This window comes from Oryctolagus cuniculus, chromosome 8, assembly GCF_964237555.1.
Source record: "Oryctolagus cuniculus chromosome 8, mOryCun1.1, whole genome shotgun sequence".
NCBI lineage: Eukaryota > Metazoa > Chordata > Mammalia > Lagomorpha > Leporidae > Oryctolagus > Oryctolagus cuniculus.
In genome coordinates this window covers 93,323,986-93,340,620 of record NC_091439.1, presented here as the reverse complement: position 1 = coordinate 93,340,620, position 16,635 = coordinate 93,323,986, and the positions used below count along the sequence as shown (strand labels likewise).

General features: G+C 39.0%; 1 protein-coding gene across 8 annotated transcripts in view; it reads right to left on the bottom strand.

The window, feature by feature from the left end:
* Positions 1-16,635, bottom strand: part of ADAMTS3 (ADAM metallopeptidase with thrombospondin type 1 motif 3) — a 319,865-nt gene that overhangs the window by 34,672 nt on the left and 268,558 nt on the right. For all 8 annotated transcript variants that reach the window (XM_070048039.1, XM_008267763.4, XM_051820227.2 and 5 more), the window contains 6 exons: positions 7,489-7,572; positions 5,523-5,679; positions 4,690-4,795; positions 4,142-4,285; positions 3,414-3,546; positions 1,004-1,117 (listed from right to left, as the gene is read on the bottom strand). In XM_070048039.1, coding sequence (XP_069904140.1) covers positions 1,004-1,117; positions 3,414-3,546; positions 4,142-4,285; positions 4,690-4,795; positions 5,523-5,679; positions 7,489-7,572 — 738 coding nt within the window. The remainder of the gene's footprint in view (positions 1-1,003; positions 1,118-3,413; positions 3,547-4,141; positions 4,286-4,689; positions 4,796-5,522; positions 5,680-7,488; positions 7,573-16,635) is intronic.

Genomic DNA, 16,635 nt, shown 5'->3' with positions numbered 1-16,635 from the left:
CAAACACTTTATGACAGGCTTTACTATTATTATGAATAATTCTCATCAAAAGGTAGTTTATACATATTTGAAATGGAGCATTAGAAGAACTGAAAGCTATAGATCTTTGCCAGATGGTGGCCCTGTCTGCAGTATCTGATTTCTCTCCTGGGCCAGGCTCTTCAGTTTGAGTTCTCAGCATGCTTTTGTTTGGGAATCTCTGCCCTTACTTAGTAGCATAGCTGGGCACTCAGCCACTTTCTGAGCATTCAACCCTGACTACACAATTTGAGATTTAAAACCTCTGGGCATCTTTCCCCAGGGAGCAAGGCCAACTCTTCCCAGTTCACATGACTTTATTTCTGGGCAACTTTCACAAGGAATGGGACGCCAGCAAGTAAATCAAATCCCACTAGCAGGGGGCCAGAGTTTCTGTGGAGGCACTTCTTCCGAGTCTATGGGTTATGGGCTGAATGGAGATCCAATGTATGGGGCCCTAATCTCTGGAATCTGGATGTATTACCTTCTTTAGAAAAGGGACCTATGCAAATGTGACAAGGCATTTTAAGAGTGGGAAACCATTCAGTATCTTTCTGAGAGAGGGATAGAGAGTCCGCATTCTCCGGAGAGGAAGAGGCAATGAGACTATAGGAGGCAGCAGGGGGAGGGGTGCAGCCGCCCCAACCTGGAATAGACAAGGGAAACCTTGTCCACAAGGGCCTCTGAGGGCATGTGGCCCTGTTCACTTCCTGATTTGAGCTCCAGGACATTAATTTTGAACTTCTGGCCTCCAGAACTGTGAGAGAATACATTTCTGTTGTTTTAAGCCATAGATCTGTGGTCATTTGTCAAGCAGCCACAGAAAACTTGTACACATTTCTAGTGCATGACTGTAAAGAAACCTCCACATAGTTCTATGGTTTTCATGAAAATGACAGCGCAACTGCATTTATTATGTTCCAGACTTTTAGAGATCATTATATAACACATCTTAAACCCTCGTTGAGTAAGTATATATACTCACTTTTCCAGCAGAACATTCAGTCCCATCAAGCGGGGGTCCCTTTTTAGTCTTACAGAAGTACGGATTATCAGGATGGCTACACCACAGCTGTTTACATGGGTCAAAGGTTCGGAACTGGAAAAGACAGAATCAAACTCTCATTGGTCTCTCAACTCACATGACATGCACCAATATGATATATTATATGGTTTCTTCATGTCATATTTCTTGCATATTTTCAAGTTAAGAACCACAATTGAGAAAAGTTAAAGGGAAAAAAAATACTACATAAAGGGTCAGACATTTGGCACAGCAGTTAAGACTCTATTGGGGAAGCCTGCATCTCACATTGGGATATCAGGGCTTGAGTCTAGCTTTGTTCGACTCCAGCTTCCTGCCAATACATATACTGGGAAGCAGCAGTGATGGCTCAAGTAATTGGGTTCCTGCCACCCACACAGGAGATCTAGATTGAGTTACCACCTCCTGGCTTTGACTGCACCCAAGCACTGTTACTAGCATTGGAAACCAGTGAATGAGAATTCTGTTCAATTATCTGCCTGTCTATATCTGTCTCTCATATAAATATTTTATTTTAGAAAAGCCAAACAGGGAGTCCAAGATAAAACTTGTTTATTATTGTTACTTTAGAAAAGCAGAATATTCTGTATTTGGAATACTAACATGGCATTTTTTTTTTATTTTTTAATTTGAGAGAGAGAGAGAGAAATCTTCCATCCACTGGTTCCCCAAATGTCTCTAACAGCTGGGGCTGGGCCAGACTGAAGCCAAATGCTAGGAACTTAATCTAGGTTTCCCACTTGGGTGATGGGGACCCAAGGGCTTGAGCCATCATCTACTGCCTCCAGGGGTGGAAGTTAGCAGGAAGCTAAATCCGGAGCACAGGCAGGACTGGAACCCAGGCACTCCAATATGGGATGCAGGTATCATATGCAGCATACTAACCACTGTGCCAAATACTTGTCCCCTTCAAATCTGTTTTTCATAAAACACAATATGACATCCAAATGTTTGTGTATGCATGTACACATATTTGTGTGCATTTCTTGTTCATCTGTACTTTCCTTCTAAATGTAAACATTCTTTAGATTAAGAAAAAAAACAGACAACAGTCTATCCACATATCTACTGCCCACATTGCTAATTACCCACTGACAGCCTTATGTTCAGATTAGTTTTATTAGTACCCATTTTTAGGCCTGGAGTTGTTGTTTTTATTCTTACTTATAGCAGAAATTGTACTTTTCCATGACAGTCAACCATCATTTTAGAATTCTCAGATCTAAAACATTAATACGATTAGGGAAGAACTAACAGTATATACTTTATAAGACCAAAAAAGCTGTATTTGGAAGATTTTAAACAGATTAATGTTTTTTCTAATAATGAGATATTTCCCTCACTATGCACTCATATTCAAGAGTGACATACTAAAAATGTTTTTGAAAACTGCATATGTGGGCTGGGCTGGGCTGGGTGACTGGTCAGCTACACCTTAGGGTGATCAGGTAAGAAGCTAATCTTTTACTGGGACCCCCTTACCAATACCAGTTTTACCAGGTCTTTCTCCTAGTTTTGTTGTAATACACAAAGCTTACTTCAATGTATAAAAAAAATACTTCCCTTTAAAAAATAAATTATTAAAGATCAACATGGAATTGAATGAACTATATTTCCAAACTGGGTAGTTACGCAAAGAATGACTTCCATGGGTTCCTTTGAGCATTTGCTATGTGCCTGCATTGTACTAAACACTTTAACTACATTATCAAATTTAACCCTTACAATAATCCTATGACCTAGATAATACCATTATCCATATATTACATGTGAAGCAACTAAGCCAGAAAGATACATAATGTGTCCAGTGTCACATGCTTACCAAGTGTCAGAGCCAGGATATAAACCATATGGCAGCCACATTCCTGATGCCCACCCATGTACACCATTGGATTCTCCTACGACAATATACTAGCACAACCTTCCCTATGATCAGAAATCTGGAATACTGGCCATCAAAGCAATACATGGAAGGCATGAGAATAACATCTGAAGGTCATAAAAACCAGGTAGAGAATGAGAGTATAAAGATTTGGAATTGATAGCCTTGTGTGACAGTCCCATTCCCCCATTTACCAGATGTGTGAATTAAGCAAGTTACTTAACCCCTGTAAAATTATACCAAATTTTGTCACCTGCAATTAGGTTTAAATAAGATTATATATATATATATATATATATATATATATATATTTAAATCATTTAGCTTTTGCATGTAGCAACATAGCAAACACAAAATAATTGGTTGATGTACATATACTTGGATCAGTAAGTCTGCAAAGCTTTCTGAAGAGGAGCTACATAATTAAATTTCAAGATGCAAAGTCTGAGTTGACTATGAGTGACGTACCGCAGTGCACATTTTATAACCAACACCAAAATCAAAACGACATTGCTCGTCCATAGAATAATTTATTCCAGGAAGTTCTGGGAGTTTGGGCCAGTCATGTTCAAAAGGGTCATCAAGGAGACAGTCATAGGAGCTGTAGAAAGGAAAACATGGCATGTAGTTCAACGTTCACCTTTTAAAATTAAGTCCTAATAGAAAAGTGCTCTAGGGGATTGCCATCAGATCACAAAGCAAGTTCAGAAACGCATGCATTCTGAGGTTTCTTGTTACAGTTCCAATTAGAAAAAAGATATTTTATTCTTATTGAACCCATAAAAGTGAGCCAAGTGTGATTTAGGAAGGCAGTAGTGCTAGGATACTCTTCTGGTGTCACTACCTAACCATCACATGGTGTGGCAGGGCAGATCCCAACACCCATACTGTAGCAGAAAGGTAGAATAATTTGAAGGAATCCATGGTCATCTTCTTCCCATCCTCAACTCAAGCTTGGTCATTACACAAAGATGCCATGAGGAATTCACATCATGGTTGAAAATGCACTTTGATTCTAGGCTTATTGCTTGAAGCAATGTGATTACAGTATGGAATTGTGCCAAATGCCCTGAGTTATGGGAAACTGCTTATGAGTAACAGCAGTTTTCACTGGCTGGAGATTTTGTCATGGTCAAGATCCTAAGAGTCAGTGTCAGGTCTGCAGTCTACAAGATCCAAGCACTCAGGTCACCTACTGGATGTATCTTTTCAGTTCTTGACCACTGCATCGGGACCAGTGGTAACGATGAAAGGCCGCCTGCACCAAGGGAGCCATGACACTGCCCATGGCAGTCTCATCACCACACCTGTTGCCTTGTCCATCGTGCTCCATTCCCAAGCTAGAACACAAAGAAGATCCCAGGGGGAAGAATCAGAGGGCTGCAGCTTTTCTTTCTCTTTTCGAAAAATAAAAACTAGAACTGGGAGATTGATTTTTTAAGCCAACATGGCTTCCATGGAGAAGCCAGTCTCTGAAATTGGGGACAATCTGACAAAAACGCCCTGCTTATTCTATAGCTCTGCAAAGCACAGGAGTTCTGTGAGCTGGACTCGCTCATTGTGTTTCAGTGCATGACTTCTTCACTGATTTCAGCTTTGGCAAGGGAAGGGAATCGCACACTGGCATGCATTCTGCCCAAAGTGCAAACAATACGGGGAGGAACAGGAATTTTTTTTTTTTTTTTTTTTTTTTTTTTTTTTTTTTTTTTTTTTTTTTGCTTTGTAGCTGTCAACAGTGACTTACACATGGCCAGTTTCATGGGCAACTACAAAGGCAGATGAAAACCCATCCTCATGATTTAGGGTACAACTTCTCACTGGATGACACATGCCTGTGACTGGAGCATATCCTGCAGAGAATAACAATCACTTTTATTTTCATTTTATGAGAAAACCCATTAAAAATTTCTACTGGACCTTTGCCTGCTGGGGAAAAAATAGCTTTCAGAAAACAGGAGCAGTATTGTGTGCCTGCTGACATTGTGCCACATTATCTTGGGAAAGCCACAGGTAATAGGCTCTAAAAAGATTTATTGGGTCTGCATTTTCTCTTTTCCTAAGGAAGGAACTTCTGGGGTTACCATTCTGTTCTGCCCACCAGCTAAGCCCTGTCATTCTGTTGTAGTAAATGGTCCTTCATATCGTGATACTGATGAGGGAGCCAGAAATTCCATCCACAGTGAAACAAAAATCACCCCTCTGCTTTTTCCAAAGTCCACATCAGAATATATTAGGTAAATTCAAGCTGACTTTGGAAGAAAGCTCTTTGGCTGCAGTCACTGGTTCAGTATCTCTTTGCTCATCTCAAGCACTTAGGGGAAGGCACACTGCATCAACAGTACCCTGTTAATACCCCAACTGTGCCATCCTTACTTAAAAGGCAAGTACAATACATTGTGATATTTAAGTGATATTTAACATTATGCTTTCCACAGAAGTCAGTGAAAGCCATCGAAAGAATGCATGCCCGGCTCATGTGTGGTAGTGGGGATCAAAACATTTGAACAGCCAGCCTGATTTAGTATTACTTCTGAAGTCATGTCCTTAAGTGTGTCTTCTACAAATTAATGGCAATACCTTGCATTCCTGCTGGCCCAAAGTCTTGCCTCGTTAAGAAAATTGCATGATCATGGTGTTCAGAGTGGTTGGGATCCGATTTTTGTTGTTGGCAAGCCCAGCGACATACATTCTCCAAGCTCCTGGATGGGTTTCCCCTTTCTATGAGGCTGATGGACTAGGAGGAAATAATATGTTAAAGACACTTTTGACATTTCCCCAAAGATGTCTCTTAGTAACTTTCTGTGAGGTTGAAATTTGGGGTTACTGTACTTTAATAATGATGAAGTAATATTGAACTGATATCTGGGTTTGGAAAATTGTACATGTCACTCAAGATAATTTTTATGATGATTAATATTACCTGTGCAAAAGTTAACTGACACCATTTATGAAATTGTCTGATGTTGAAATTGCTGTTGTGAGATAACTCAATGTTAATTATTTCAGCAAGGATTTTAATAGTCTAAATATTTTGTTTAGATATTTAGTTTCAGAGATATTAAGAAGAAAAATATTGGGAAATATTCTGGCATGGGACTTTTTCCAGAGATATGAAAGCACAAGATCTTAGTTAAAATTTTTGTGCATTTTTTGGTACAGAATTAATCAACATGTGGGAAGAATAAATTTTTCCACGAGCTGGCAAAGCTGGTCAACTTTATGTGGAGCAGTCAAATTATGCGATTCTCATACTGTAAATTAAAAAAAAAAACTATTTTTAACCTCATGAGAATATAATAAGGAGGGTGCACTCTCATCTTGCAGTTCTAAAAGACAGTATCAAGTTCCTTAGTATATTGCTTCTATTTCATTATGGTCAGGAGTTAAAAGTTCAGAGGGGAGAGGGGGCTCAACCACCAAAACCGAGGAACCACACTTCTCAGAGAGTTCTGATGGAATGCGAAATTAAGCTTGGAACCCAATATCAGTCCCTGCTTGGCTGACAGGCTGAGAGCTTTGTTATAATTCAGTAAATGTTATTATCAGTGTTTACATTCTTAATAAAAATAGCTTGATTTGTTATATGCTGATTGCATTCTTCTCCAAACAAATAATGTTAAAAACTAACTGAAACCGATTAACGTGCCCAGCTGGAGTTAACTTGCATTCCTCTTTAGCAACACAAAGTAGGTCAGGTTTATGGGATAAACTAAAGGTCAATGACACCCTATCATTAGAAAATGGTAAGTGGATGTTTAATATACTCATATCATGAAATGCAAACACATGGGTTTTTCCTGTTTCCTAATTGCAGAAATCCATTAAAATTTCATAATCAAGAGAATTAATTATAGGAAAGGGACATGCTATTTTAAACATCAAGAAAATTTACAAGTTAGTTATTCCCCCTGTACTTCCTCCTCAATGGGAGAGACTTCTTCAACCATTTCATTATCTCCAAAAACAGAGCTACATCCTAGCACCATTTTAAAGCCAGGTAAACTCAACAAAGGTAATGAAATTTGGATGTATTTGTTGTTGTTTTCAAAAAGATGACAATTCTTTTAAATGAAAAATATTTACTGTGCTCCACTTCTCTGTAAAATGCTGTTTTTAACAAATCAGGAGAAACCAAAGGTCTATGTCATCTTTCTTTACATATTCCAAGTACCTAGACAGCATATGCCACATAATAGGTAGTCAGTATAGACATTTTGAAAGTATAATGAATCACAAACTTGATAATGATAGGAAAAGGCGATTCTCTGTCCTCACAATGAAATCCAAATGTGTTCCCTCTTACGGCCTTTCTTGAAGTCAAGATGTCTACCTCACTATTAAAGTAAATCAGTAAACAGGGCAAAAATAATTCATTGTCTGCTTGAATTTGGAGAGCTCTGCTGACTGCCAGTTCCTCCTCCTCAGTTCAGAGCAACCTGGAGTCTACTTAGGACACATGGCAGTTCTAGCTTCAGCAATGCAGTCTTCCGGCTACCCACCCAGTCCCCAGTGTTCACGGCTAACATATTTCAAGACTTTTTACCTTTGCATAGCCCAGCATTATCATGCGCACCAGCACCACATTGATATGCACTCCCAGGGACTCATCGTGGTAAATTTCATTCACCTGAAACAAAGCAGATCATTGCTGGAAGGAATAGGACACAAAGGAATTCATGGGACATGCAACACCTGAGGGACTAGCCATGGAATCCCAGTACTAGAGTCAGAGGATTATTTTCAATTTGGTTTAAGCTGAACCCAGAAATGAAGTCATTTACCTTTGGTTTTGGGAACAATCCTGGGATAGGTGCATTACTGATTTTGTAGGTGCCACCGGGAGGTGCACATGCAGATCATAATCAGAAAGGACTTCATTCGAGCACTGTAGTGTTAGAGTATGTGTGTAATTTGCTTACAACATTTAGCTAAAGCAACTGCAGGAGGGTAACTAGTAAATCCTCTGCTAGCCCATGAGTCACTGCAGCCATGATGGAGAAAATCAGGACAGGCATTTTCCACTGGTGCTCACGTGACCAGCAGGGGTATGGTGTGTGGGTGACAGAGTCCTTGCCTTTAGGGTCTGGTCTGTGCACAGGAGCCGTGATGGCCTATTTGTATGGCAATGAGAAAGCAGCTGGAACAATTTTGTTGTTGTTTAGAAGTCCTATAAGTAAGACGCCCTTCAATATTCAAGTCTCTAGTGTAAGAGGTAGGTGTTTGGCACAGCAGTTGGATCACAAGCTTAGATGCCTGAATCTCACATTTGAGTACCCTGAGTACCTGTTTTGAATCCTGGCTCCTGAGCTCCCAGTCCATCTTCCTGCTAACACACACCCTAGGAAGCAGCAAGTGATGGCTCAATCACCTGTGTCCCTGCCACCTCTATGGGAGATTTGGATTGAGTTCTTGGATCCTCACTTTTGCGTGGCCCAGCAACGGCTGTTGTAAGCATTTGGGGAGTAAACCAATAGTTGGAAGATCTGCCTGTCTTTCAAATAAAATGATAAGTTTTAAAAAAGATGATTACCATTCCTTAAAACAGGAACAAATTACTAAGAGGACTGTACAAGTACATAGTAGGTGAATGTCAGCACTGGATATGGCTCAGAAGAGCAAGTTAGGATAGGCTAGAAATTAAGACACTCCATGGGACACCAGCATCCCGCACCAGAGTGCTTGGATTGGAGTTTTGGCTCTGCTTCCATTTCAGCTTGCTGATAACATATACTCAGGGAAGCAGCAGGTGATGGTTGCCGTACTTGGCCTCCTGTCATCCATGTCAGATACCCAGATTGAGCCCTGGCCTTTACACATTTGAGGAGTGAGCTAGTAGATGAAAGCTTGGTCTGTCTCTCCACCTCTCTAATAAATAAAAAAAATTCTTTTTAAAATAGAAGAGTAAAGTTAAATCATTGTGGTTTACTTAACTTTTAAAGTTAGGCTTAAATTTCTAAAAGTGATTTTACACTTTAAAATCATACATATTGGAAATAAAGCAAACTCAGGGCTCCTAGTTCCAACTCTATTTTATACAGATGAGGAATATGAAGTCAGGAGAGATCAATTGGCATGCAGAAATCACAGTTATTCAAAGATATGGATCTAAAGTAGACTATAATGATATATTCTGACTAAGCTACTGCAAAATGAATGCAAGTAAATAATGTTGAACAACTTGGTACATACTAGCAGGAATGAGAAAGGTAGAGTTGGTTGGTTAGGTTACAAAGTTCTTAGCTGTTCCCAAAGAACAAGTACTCCACATTTGTCACAATAGCTAAATGAAAAATAAAAAAAAGTCACTGAAATTTGACTTGAGATTCAGGAGATTTTGACAGTAGGTGTAGCAAACCTAAGGCTTGCAAGGGAAAGACAGGCATAATCCCATAGAGAAGCCTTAAAAGAAATCTAATTCAAGAATGCTCTAATAAAGGAAATTTGTAAATAGTAACATTTTTACTTCCCCCACTAACCAACAAAAAGACTTGAGAAATCTCAACTGAATGTTTCAAGAGTTCAACGTGACAGAACAGAACACTTTAAGCAACCAAGGCCTCAAATGTCAACTGAAGGTGTATTTACTGCCTTTATAGGTGGCATTAAAAAAAAAAGAAAGAATAGTGAAGATGAAGGTACAAAAAACCCAAGACTGTATTAAAAATGACAAACTGGGGAGTATGTGCTGAGAAATTAAGATGTTCCTGTCCCACGTCTGAGGTCTGGCTCTCAGTTCAAGCTCCTTACTTCAGCTTCCTACCAATGTACACACTAAAACACAGTAGTGAATGCTCGGGAAACTGGGATCCTACCACTCATTTGGGAGACTTGGATTATGTTTCCAACTCTTGGCACCAGTCCAGCTCTGGCCATTGCAGGCATCTAGGGAATGAACAAGCAAATGGGAGCTCTATTTTCTCTGCATCTCAAATTTTAAAAAATTTGAAAAATAAGTGGATCAAAATATTTTTAAAATGACATAGTTCAACAAGAGAAAATGTATTGTTCTTTTAAGTGGAAAAATGCATATATATAAATAAACATTTAAAAACCTACTCACACACACGTGCACCCACACACAGGGAAAATGGTGAAGTTTAATACCTGTATGAAGTATGTCAAGTAGTTACAAAAAAGAAAAGAATACTTGTAGTGAACTCTCGCGTTGCATAGGTGTGCAGGGGAAGGTATCTAACACCCAAATCCTCACATTCTAGGTTAGAGAGCACCTGCAGGATTGAGTTCATTTCTCTATGCTAGTCTTTCAGAGAAGTATTTGACAAATATGAATAGATTCAGAGAAGAACAAATAACAAGATGCCCAGAAAATGTTTCAGGGAATGAGTAAGTGGAGGCACACGTTGGTTACCAGCCTGCACATTAGACATGGTCTCAGGAAAATCCTTGTCTGACCCCTCTTTGCCTGTGAGATTTCATCATTAAGAAATGGCTTCAAAGAATTATGGCATGTTTTTAGTAGAATGTGGTTGAAAAGTAAAAGCATTTGATACATATTTTTTAAAACTTTGAGAGCAATGCTAGTAAATGAACAAAATTTAAGAATACTAAAAGCTAATAAAGTTGGGTTGGAAAAGTAGGCTAATGTCTGGAGAAGAGGAGTGACAGAGGGTAGAAGGCACAGCCCTTACAAAATAGCAGTGATGACCAGACGACTATACTGTAACATTTATAACACATACATATATGTAACAGGAAACATGTACATGAGAAATCTCAGAATATAACATTAAGAAAAAGTGGTAAACACGACAAACAGCTTGTGATATGAGTTAGTGTGAAATGTCTAGGCATCACTCAAAATTAGTGAATTCATCTGTACTTGCAATTTTAAAAATCAACACATGCCAAGGAAGTATGATGAACAAAATTCTTGTTCCCAGTAGCAACACTACATTAAAAAATCAATGAAAAGACACTTTGAAAGGTAAATTTACCATTTACCAAAAGAAAAATATTATTTAACTGAAGTCACTATTACGCTAGGTTAATTAGAAAATGGGGGCTTGAGTGAAACCAAAATCAGCTATGAAATGTTCTCAGGCACAGCATACAGTTTGGAAACAGGGTGTAGGTAAGTTATTCTGGATAGGAATAATAAAATATAAAACTCCTTTTATAAACAAAAGTATTCTTTCCATGGGACATATTATTTTGCAAAGCACTAGATCTTATCATTGTGATTTTCAAAGCTTACAAGAATTGGTTCCTATTTTTTTTTTGAAGATTTTATTTATTTATTTGAGAAGTAGAGTTACAGATAGAGAGAGGGAGAGACAAAGGTCTTCCATCCATTGGTTCATTCCCCAAATGGCTGCTAGGCCAGAGCTGAGATGATCCGCAGCCAGGAGCCAAGAGCGTCCTTTGGGTCTCCCACATAGGTGCAGGGGCTCAAGCACTTGAGCCATCCTCCACTTCTTTCCCAGGCCATAAGCAGAGAGGTGGATTGGAAGAGGAGCAGCCAGGCATGAACCTGCACCCATATCCTATTATGCCACAGTGCTGGCCCCATGGCTCCTATTTCTTATTCACTTTTTAAAATGCTCTTAGAAACCAAGTTCATCTTTCCAGGACTTACCAATGCTAGAGATGCAGTATATACACTCTGAGACGCATAGGGTCTGACAAGTGTTGGAGGAATAACCTAGCACTAATAGGATTCCACCTCCTGGATTCTGGTCCCAGTTCTGTCACTGATAATAAGCAAGGCCAAGGGTTGGTCATTCAACCTCTCTGAGCCTACTAGGTTTTCTCTGGAAAATTTTAATCACACTTGCTCTGCCTGCTTCACAGGGTTATCACTCAAATCAAGCAAGATGTCTCATAAATGCACAAAGCAAAATACAAAGTACTTTAGCATCTCTCCACCAACTCCTGCACAAATTTTAAAGATTTGTTGATATAGCTTCAGAATACACTTCATTGGTCCCATCAGAATTTTCACTAAAAGACATGTCAGGACTCTACAATTTGAAATTTGTTAAACCCCAATCAATAAAAGATGTAAATTATAAGGAGGAATAGGCATCCAGCCTAGTGGTTAATATGTGCACTTCCCATCTGAATACTTAGGTTTGAGTCCCAGCTCCAGCTACCAATTTCAGCTTCCTATTAATCAGATTCTGGAAGGCAGCGGGTGATGGCACAAGTAGTAGGTCCCGGCTACCCTGGCCCCTGACTTTCGCTGTGGTTTTCAACCTGCCCCAGTTGGTGAGGACATTTGGGGAGTGAACTAGTGAATGGGAGCTCTATATCTGTTTGTCTCTCTGTCATTCTATTTTTTTTAATTATCAAGAAAATTATAGAAAAGTAATTTGACACTTTTTTCAAAATCAGTCTAAATGGTGTAGGAAAGCTCATTCCAGCAGATGGCAGTGTGCACACTTCAGAGAGGGAAGACAGACAGCTACTTAAAACACCTGGACAATATTTACACCCTGGTTGGTATGTCTAACTCCTCCTCTATTTACACATACAAAAAATAACTTCCCTGAAATTAAATAAAAATATTATTACAACCCAAGACAAATGCTAAATTTTCTATGTTTATTCATTTGACTCTACAAAGCAAAGGAAAATACTGTAAAATAATCTTCAGATTTTTTTTTCATGTCATCTGGTTACAATACAATATAAAAGACCTGTAGAAACCCACATGATTTTGCTGTTTTTAGGACTCAGTAATGCACATATAGAAATAACTAAAAGTATCTCAAAATGAACTAACAACTTGGACTGTCATGATCGCTTAAATAATATTTGCTAAAGTATTTTTACTATTTTTAATAGCAAGTTAATTTTTCTGAAGTAACAGCAAAGTCAACAACCAACAAAAACAGCAGCTAATATTATATAGCCCTTTCCAGGTTCTAGACCTGGTTTTCAACATTATATAAATTCAAGTAAACCCTGCAGAAGCCTTAGATGGAGATCCAAGAGAAGTAACTTGCTCAATGTCACACAGGTGACAGTGCAAGGGATGACAAACCAGGCAGTTTGACTCTAGGCAGTGGCTTTAACCATTTGGCATCTCTTTCACAGACCTGCAGACTACAGCACTACCACTATACATAGGGGACCTGGTTTTAGGACAATCAATGGTGATTCACTGTCACTGAGTTTAAGAATATGGTTTGGAAACATATTTAAAAAGAGAACTTTGGGGCCAGCGCCATGGTGCAGTAGATTAAGCCTCCGCCTGTGGTGCTGGCGTCCCATATGGGCATCGGTTCTAGTCCCGGCTGCTCCTCTTTGGATCCAGGTCTCTGCTATGACCTGGGAAAGCAGTAGAAGATGGCCCAAGTCCTTGGGCCCCTGCACCCACATGGGTGACCAGGAAGAAGCTCCTGGCTCCTGGCTTTGGATCGGTGCAGCTCTGGCTGTTGCAGCCATCTGGGGAGTGAACCAACGGAACGAAGACCTCTCTGTCTCTCCCTCTCACTGTCTGTAACTCTACCTCTCAAATAAATAAATAAAATCCTTAAGAAAAAAGAAATAGAACTTAGATTTTCAATTCCTTTTCATAATCTCCCATCATACAAATTTTAAGGAAATGAAGAGTTGGATTGTAAACATAATCTAAACAAGAATTTCTCAATGATTGATGATTGATATATTGGAATTCTAAAAAGAATTGGGGAAAGATAAAGAGGAGTTAAAGCAAATAAGTGTAAAACTTGCATTAGAAAATAAAAGGTAAAGTGAAATATAACCAGTGTTTGGGGTTATAAGAAGAACCTCAAGCCTAAACATTCTAACAAGTCACTTATTTTTGACACTATAAATGCAATCAAAGTAAATATATGCAACCTCAGCATCTTTCTACCATGTGAGGCAACCCACTGGACCCTGGGTAGATTTCCTGTTAGGTGTTCAGAGCTGAGCCCAAATTCTTTATTAAATTACCTGAAAGAAGCGTAAACAGGACATTAATTCAGTTTTCAGATGACCTTAAATTGGAAGAGATTGCCAATGATGTGAGAGAGGAAAAGGTAAAATCAAATCAAGTATTCTTTTCCTTGAAAGGAAAATTCCTCCAGGTTTGTTCCCGGACAGGACAATTTCTCCCAGGACATTTCCCTGGCAGGACAATCTGACCTGCTTTGTCCGACTAGCTGATGAACAGCTTTGTCTGACTTCAACAAAGCCACCCTCCTTTTTCTTTCAGATGGGTGGATTAGGTCTTGAGAGACCAGGGTAGTTTAGTGGTTTACATCATTGGATTTTCAGTCAGATTGCCTGAGAGTCTGAACTCAGCTATCTAACCTGAGTTATACAATTTATCTCTCTCAGTTTCTTCATCTGCAAAATGGTATAATTGTAGTGCTATCCTAGTAGACTTGCTGACAGACATATATGAGCTAGTACAAGAGAATACTTCAAAAAGTTTGTGCCAAATAGGATTAAAAAGTTAAGATTAGTATTCCTTAAATACAAGATTTCTTTGGGGAATAAATAAATAAGTTTATTTTGGTGCCAAACTATTTTGAAACCCATACAAGTGTTTTCATGATATGCATTTCCCATGAACCTCTTGAAGCACTCTCATAGGTTCAGTGCTTAAAATAATGTCTGCCTCTTACAAAGACAAATAACAAAATTATTAGCCATCATTACTACTATTAGTCATAGAAGCAAATAAACAGTACATGCATATGAATTTTTAAAATAAGAAATGCTCATTAACTGAAGTTAAACAAGTTATGACAAGATAGCCAGGGTGATTCTGGATGCGTATTAAAGAATTCTGATACACACTAAGGAAAAAGTATTGCTCGCCCAGAACTATCTTCTTATACCAATTCATTCTAAACACAATCTACTTGGGTTTTCAGCCCACACTCTACATTCCTCAGGCTCAGAGTAGGTGGGCATCTTCCAGCCTCAGCTCTCCTGCCCTCACTTTCCATCTCACACTATGACCAATTACTGTTTATTTATACTCACATTGAATATTTATGGAACAGTGGTTATGTGCCCAAATGATCTTGGGGTGGGATCTGAAAATTAATTTAGAATCTCTGTCCTTCCCAAGCATATATTGTAATGGGCATAACTGTAAGCATGAAATAAGTGAATACAAAGACACGCATTCAAGGGCATTTCAGATGAAAATATGTGCAAAGGAAAAAATTAACCTGAGTGATGAGATACAGGAGGGCAGGGAGAGAAAAAGATCTGGCACTACTTGAGATTAGGTCATCAGAGAAGAGGGACCTTTGGAAAGGAACAATATGGTCAAGTGACTATTTGAGTAGACAGCAATCCAGACAAAGGGAAGAAGTGCAGAAAGCCCAACGTGTGTTAGGAAGCTCAAATCCCTATAGTGGGCATAGTCTTACCTAAATGAAGAGTCTGAGACCTACAGAAGTTATACTTGCATGGTGTTTGGCCAACGTATCAGCAAGGCCAACATCCAACTTGGTCTAGGTGATGCCAATGCCTGCTCTCTTTTCACAACTACATTGCATGCCCTTTTCTTTCCTGTCAAATCAGAAATGTTAAGTCTCAACATTCCTACAAGGCTGTTTCCTACTTCTATATGGACAATGATTAAAAAAAAAAAAGAAAAATAAAAACAAAAACAAAGCAACCCTTCATGCTCCTTTTTTAATCTCTCCCTTCCTGGGATTTACTTTTCTTCTTCTACTAACACTGAAAAACTCATCTGAATATTTTGCAGCATTAGGCACTATTTATCTCTGAATTCTTCAATGTTTCTGTTCTATATCTTTTGAAATATTAGCTCATCCTTGTCTGCTGATCCCATACAGTGCTTTTCCAAGTTTCATTTTTCAACCTTCTTCTTTTCTCACACACTTTACACACAGTGTTTTCACTGCTGCTTCTTTAACCAGAACCTGCAGGCTGATGAACTGCACATTTTGATCTAACCTTGATTCATCTCTATCATGGTCCACACCCATGTATTCAACTCAGTAGCAGGCCTGTCCTTTAGAAGTACAGCTTTATGTCTTAAAGCTCATTTTTTCTAACACCTGTTCTTCTGTTCTGAATAGTTGATCGCAGTTGAAGTCTCAGTCATTCCTGATTCAGTCCTCTTCTTTAAGTTACTCCATCATCGAGCCCTACAGGCATCTCTCTCCTGTTGCCACCTTCATGCTCAGCAGCTTAGTATGTATCCAACTCACTTGTACTGCAGCAACTGTTCAAACTTTTATAAAGGTCTGTATTTCAGTGATTTGGGTCCATTCTGTTAGCCCTCCAGGAAGAAAGACTTTAAGGTCTAGATAGATGTTTTCAATAAACATGAATCCAGTCTTTCATGTTAATTATGCATTTACCTCACTGAAGTAACAAAGGAGCTTTGCAAGGAACAAAATAGGCAGTGAACTAGCTGCAAAGTGCTACAAACTCTTCTGACCTTGGTAAAAATGAGCTAAAACGAAAAACCCAGGAAGTACTGATTATTTTCCTTCATGAATGAAAAACAGAGTTCTCTCTGCAAGGTAAAAAACTGGTTGTATGTTCAAGGATCCTGGGAAAAGATAAAGACTGGAGTAAGTTAGGCAAGGCAAAGGTCAGTCTAAAATCCCAAGAAATGGGCATGTGTGGACCTCAAGAAGGAAATTAGAGGTTGCAAAACCAAAGGAGAAAGGGGGCAGTGAACAGTGCTCCAGAAAAATCACAGGCACTTTTTAGGTAGCAACAT